At 48.6% G+C, this 6,306-nt stretch overlaps 1 protein-coding gene across 1 annotated transcript; it reads left to right on the forward strand.

Annotated features, from left to right (window-relative positions):
* Positions 1 to 3,879: 3,879 nt before the first annotated feature.
* Positions 3,880 to 5,203, forward strand: LOC128077105 (testis-specific serine/threonine-protein kinase 6-like). Its single transcript, XM_052675802.1, has one exon. The coding sequence runs from the start codon at positions 4,115 to 4,117 to the stop codon at positions 4,946 to 4,948; it is 834 nt and encodes a 277-aa protein (XP_052531762.1). The 5' UTR covers positions 3,880 to 4,114; the 3' UTR covers positions 4,949 to 5,203.
* Positions 5,204 to 6,306: the final 1,103 nt, after the last annotated feature.

Below are 6,306 nucleotides of genomic sequence, written 5' to 3' on the forward strand. Positions count from 1 at the left end.
CACGTTGTTTTAGATTTAAAGCTCAGATCACGAGCAGGGAAGGGAGCTGTACTGGAATCAGAAGAAAATTAAAAATCCCAAGCCAAACTGCAAGCCCTCCCTTAGCACGAGCAGTGCTCAGTGGGAATACCCACCATTCAGTCAGGGACAGTCCAGCCAGCAGCCCAGTATTCAGGGAAACAAAGCAACAAATGCAGTGCAAGGTCTTCTGCAGAAGGATACACCCTGCCACTTGAGCAACCAAGTCTGTATTCACTCCCCAGCAACCAGCCCTTCTCACTGGGCTGATGATTCAAGCACTTCTTAGGAAGCATTTGAGCATGGATCTTGAGAGCAAATCACGAAAGCAGCCTCTCACAGCTTCCATACCTTGTACGCATCTCCGTAGCCATACTCTTTCACTAGCAACTTTCCAACTTTGCATACCATAGACTGTCATGTCCTAATTACAGAGCTCTGCGGCACTTAATTGGGCAAAAATTAATTACAATATGTGCCAGACAAGTAAACCTCCTTCTGAATACATAATGCTCTGCAATGAGGTTCTCCACAGACAGGTAAGTAAATCAGTAGAAGGAAGAGATTTCAGAGGCACTCATTTGGGATAGCTAGACCACAAAACACTTATCTGCTTTTCTAACTTAATTGTATTTGGATTTAACTGCCATAACTCAGTGTGGTAATAAAAGCTTCTAATTTCCCCAGTTTTCTCTTGACCCCCATCACCACGCAGCTCCATTTCCACCAACCCAAGAGGGCCCTGCTGCATTCAGCTGTGCCCAGCAGTTCTTGGGCTCTTCACTTCAAGTCTCACGCCCCACTCTGCTCCAATTATATCCAAACTTATTAATGCTCTTTACTATTTTATTCAGTGCTTATGGTTCGCTCAAGTCTTCTGCCCACTGCAAAGCATTATTTTGCTATGAAACATTCTGAGATATATCCTTGAAGCAGTTCACAAAAGAAATCAGGGAACAAAATAGTCCCTTAGGAGACTTAGGGAGTGACACCTCCAACCAGGCTCTCCAACACTAAAGAGAAAAAGCTGATGAAAAGCCCTCGGCAGCTGATTTTCCCTAGCTCTCTATTAAGCCAGGCTTACCTCAGTTATGAAAGCATAAAATCTCAATCTTCACTCCTTCCAAAAGGGATTTTGGTACAGAACCAACAGGAAAACCCCCTACTCCCCGAACTGTGGGATTGGTCCCTTTTGTCTCTCACTTCAATCTCACTGATTGCCTTCAGGCTTGAGATTTGGCAGGTGAAGCCCTGCAATGCCAGCTGCAACAACATGCTTCAGGTCAGCCAATTATCCCTTTCCATCCTTCACCTCCCTTGGCACCTACTGAGGTGCTTAGAAACTGCCCAAGGGACGGTGATGTGGCCCACTGCCATGCACCAGTTCCCAACTCCTTGCCTCATGTTTTATATCCCCCATATGATTTAAACTCTCATTTGCATGAAGAGATGTTTCTGGCACACTGGGAGTGCCAGGTTCAGGTTTGTCTTTCATGGCTGAGCAAGCTTAGGTAATCAAATGGATGTCCATAGCGTTTTTTGTGCATCCTGATGAATTTCTAGATCTCTTGTAGGTCCTGCAACTAACTACACAGATTTGTTGTGTTTGAACAGAAGGATGTGGCACTGTCACTGCTGCCCAGAGGAGCTGTGGATGTTCTCTCCCTGGAGGCACTCAGGGCCAGGTTGGATGGGGCTCTGGGCAGCCTGATCTGCTGGGTGGTAACCAGCCCACAGCAGGAGATGGAACTGAGTGATCTTGAAAGGCCCTCCAACCAGAGCTGTTCTGTGATTCTCTAATATGGGTAAGATCTGAGGGCAGAGAGCTGCAAGGATCACATCTGCTGTGAACATCAGATCCCCTCATCTACCAAAGGTGCAAAAAAAAAAAAAAAAAATCAGAGCAAGAGTATTTCAAGCAAACACCAATCCCTGAAACATGCAAGGAAGGAAACAAAAACAAACACAACCTATCACCAAACGTAACTTTCTACCTGCACCTCGGTTTTTCTCCAGTGCCAGTGCTGCTGTTGCTGCCAGGAAGGAGCTGTGGGCCCATGGCAAACCCCAGGCATGCACACGGCTTCCATAAAACACTCAGAGGTGAGGCTTTGCACTTAGCTCCTTTTGCTTCTATTCTTTCGGCTTTTCATGTCCTTTTAATACCAGCACCCAAAATAACTTCACAGTTTGATTCTGCAGAAAAGGATCAAGGGTAGCCACAGTGTCTCAGCTTCCGAGACAGCGTGTGCCTGGTGTGCTTTTCCTGGGATCTGGCCCATTTTTCCAACTGCTCAGACATCACACAGGCTAGAGATCAATTACCTGTGAATAGCTCACTGCACAGAGCTTGGCAAATGGGGGGCAAATGACACTGCTAACAAAATGAGAGCACTTACCAATCATGTAATGTACTTTACTGGCTACATCCTCTTCAACAAGTGCCTGAACCTGCTGCAAGACAGCCTCTGCTGTCATCCGTCGGCATCGCAGAGAACAAACCCGTGTACCGCCGGCTTAGCCGGCAGCGTACAGGAGGGGGAGCATTTGCTGCAGGATCTGCTGTTTCCCCATTGCCAGCTGGCCTTGCTTTCCCGGCCCCTTGGAGGTACTGCGCTGCTGGTGCACGGCACAGGGCTTTTTCTCGGTTACGTCATTCCGGGGGTTTCAAAGAGCTTTCCCATCAGCGAGGATCTTACCTGCGAGTTTTGGGACATGCCTATGACATGAAATCCCCACTATGCTATAGCTACACAAACATCCTCCCTTCTGTCAGATCTCAGGATGGCATTTTCCTGAGATATACTGCTGTCAAGAAGGGAAAGGAAGCCTGGTGTAAGCCTTTTCCTTTGTGAAAAGACATTGCTTTATTCATTCAGTTATGTTTAGTCACCTCCAATTCCCAACTCCTCTGAGAAGCACAGCTCCAACCCTTGCTGAAGTCACTGTGGTTGTGATTCACAGCCTAGATGGAATTGTCAGGAATCCACCACTCAGAAGGCAGAAATCCCAGCACGGTTATTGCTGGCCTAAGCAGAAAGAGACCCTTGGCCCCAGATGAATTCTAGCACCAAAACAGTTGTCAGGAAGGTGCCACCCCTACCGCCATACCACCAACACCTGCCTCTGGGCTGACAGAATAAAATAGGAGGCATTGCTTTTGGAGCAGCCCTCATATATTCAAAAATCAAAAATAGCATTTGGCTTTGTTTTCAGAAATACGGACGTTTTGTGGTCTTAGGCTCTTTTTTATAGTGAGAAAGGAAATGCGAGCATCACGGGGAGGCACTGGTCTGTAAGCAGCACTGGCCAGAAGTAGCTATTGTGGATGAGGAGTGCTGCAAAGGGAGGAAAGACCATTCCTGCTCTGGGCCCCAGCTTACAGCAAGAGAATGCCTCATTTTTATCACGTTTATCAATTCTGACTGAAAGAGAGGGAGTGCAGTTCCAGGTTCAAGAAGCTCAAGAGCTGCTCTTTATGAAAGATAAAGCTCCCCATCCATGCCTCACGGAGTCAGAAAGCTGCCTAGAAAACCATTCCCTGCAATGCTGTAATCAAAACCCGAATATTTACGTGTGGCCACGTGGCTTGTAGCTAGGGATGGAAAAAATCTCTCTGCGTACTTCTGATTTTAATACAACCAGTATCTTGTAGAAGATAGGCATGGATCCCCACGGTGATTTCTTGTCCCAGAACACTCATGTTTAAACTCTCATCGTCAGACAACCCCTATTTCGAAAACTCAAGTGAGGAGCAGAAAAAGGTTAAAAAAACTGTAAAATATTTGGTTGAATTAGAAGATCTTAGAGGTCTTTTCCAACCGTAACAGTTCTGTGATTGAGCAGTGGGTGTTCTCCCCCTGTATGTGCACAGGCATGCAGGGGCACTGAAGAGCCATGGGGACCCACCTCACACTCTTGACATCACACTTCCCCACAACTCTCTACTCCATCACAATGCTGGGTGAGTCCTGACCCCCACTGGGCACCTGTACACAGGAAGGTGAAGATCAACCATTGCCACACATCATGTATTAAGACTTGAAGCCCAGGAGCAAAACACGAGCTTTGCTAAAGCCTACTGTAATCACCCAGCATGCCAAAAATCAGTGCGGGTGAGAAGGCGCTCAATGAGCTGGGCTACAAGCTGGGTCAGACCTTAGGGGAGGGCAGTTTCTCAAAGGTGAAAGCAGCCACCTCTACCAAACACAAAGTCCCCCTGGCCATTAAGGTGGTGGATAGGCGACAAGCCCCCCCAGCCTTCGTGTACAAATTCCTGCCCAGGGAGCTTTCCATTCTACGCAGGATCCGTCACCCCAACATCGTGCACATCTTTGAGCTCATCGAGGTGTGCGACGGGAAGCTCTACATCGTGATGGAGGCGGCAGCCACCGACCTTCTGCAGCTGGTGCAGAAAATGGGCAAGATGCCCTGTGTCCCTGAAGCCCGGGACATCTTCGCACAGATTGTGGGGGCTGTGCGCTACCTGCACGATCGCAATCTGGTGCACAGGGACCTGAAGTGTGAGAACGTGCTGCTGACTGCCGACAGCCGCCGGGCCAAACTCACCGACTTTGGCTTCAGCAAGGAGGTCAACGTCTACCCGGACCTGTGCACCACGTTCTGCGGCTCAGCAGCCTATGCTTCCCCGGAGGTGCTGATGGGCGTCCCGTACGATGGCAAGAAATCCGACATGTGGAGCCTGGGGGTGATGTTTTTTGTCATGGTGACCGGCCGCATGCCCTTCAACGACTCCAACGTCCGCAGCCTACCCCAGCAGCAGAAGAAGGGGGTCCTGTACCCAGAGGGAACACCCCCATTGCCAGGGCACTGCCAGGCCCTCATCTCCCAGCTACTGAACTTCAATGCGGAGCGCCGGCCTGGCGCGGGGCAGGTGGCCAAGAACTGCTGGCTGAAAGGAGACATCTGAGGGACAATCCTTGCCGGAGGCCCCAGCGTGGCAGTCACATTTTAGCACAATAAACACTGTAGAAGAAAAGCACATTAGCAGTTTCTCGATCGTTTTGGGTGGCAGAATGTGAGTGGAATTGAACTTAAACTGCTGGCGAGACACTGCGGTGGTCAATAACGTGGTCAGAGAAGGTAGTTAAACCCCTCCACAAAGGAGATAAATGTGCCTGCTGTGGGGTTGGCTTTAAGCCCTGGTGACTGTTGAGTGAAGGGTTAGAGAGCAGCATAAGGCTGCTTATGCCAGAGTTGGCTATTTGGTCACACAGGGGGTCGGGTGCAAGCTCTACCAGCAGCCTTGGTTACCACCAAACTGTGATTGAGCTTTAGATCACACAGAAATGTCCAAAAACCCAAGTTTAGAGCAGAATCCTTGAAGACGACTCAATAGCATTACCAAGCCAAAAGTTTTGGTGTGTCTTCAACCAAAGTCTTGCAGATACTGATTCTTGCCAGCATTTGAAATCTCTGCCAAGAAAAAGCTGATGAGAAGGAAATGCCACTGGCAATGGGGAACACTGAAATGGGAAATGGGGAAAGGTGTAACAGAGAAGTGCTTTTCTAACACCAGATTTCTAGCTCCCACACAAAGTTACCAATTAATCCCTCCCCATATCCACTGTATAGCCCAGCTGTCAAGCTTTCAGATGGTTAATTAAAGGTAGGAGCTGGCATCTGAAATGCACTTTCATGAGATCTTTCAAGTTGCCTCTCAGCAAGTTCCAAGCAAGCTTCCACTGAAGCTGAAGTCAAAAGGAAACTTTCCTGTTGGGTGGTCCACTAATCCCAGTGTCATTAGTGCCCTGTGAGCTAATATAGCACAGCCCTGACAGGGGACGTCTGAAACGAACAGAGCCCACGGGGTTCTGCTGGAGGAGAAGGAAACATCTTTTGTAACACAAACATTTTGGGTCTATTAAAAGCAGCAGTTTAAGTAGAACAAGATGTGGTGGCAGAGTCAGCCCTGGGCTTTTCAGCATGTGGGCTGCAGTGAATTTTGCCACCACCAGACTGAAGATTTATTTTATTCTCAGCTGCAAAATAAAACTTCATTGCAGCAGCAAAGCCCATCACAGAGTAAGGGATGGGATGGGTGTCCTGAGGCCTGTGGGAAACAGGCTTGGAAAGAGGAGCGGGTGATAGGAATGGGAAAGAATAGAGAAATCAAAGGAATGCAGGAAGCATGGATTTCGCAGTGGTGAGACTTTCAGCAAGGCTCTTTTTCCTGCTAGCCCTCATCTCCAACACCTGCCTTGCTTTTCTCTTGCAGTGACTGAAACAGGGCTATTGCCTGCCTCCTTCTGACAGGCACCACCCAGG

The sequence above is a fragment of the Tympanuchus pallidicinctus genome, unplaced genomic scaffold, assembly GCF_026119805.1.
Source record: "Tympanuchus pallidicinctus isolate F22 unplaced genomic scaffold, pur_lepc_1.0 scaffold15, whole genome shotgun sequence".
Taxonomy (NCBI): Eukaryota; Metazoa; Chordata; class Aves; order Galliformes; family Phasianidae; genus Tympanuchus; species Tympanuchus pallidicinctus.

Excerpts from the sequence above, each read along its gene's own strand:
- LOC128077105 (XM_052675802.1), top strand. The coding sequence starts at position 4,115 with ATGCCAAAAATCAGTGCGGGTGAGAAGGCGCTCAATGAGCTGGGCTAC.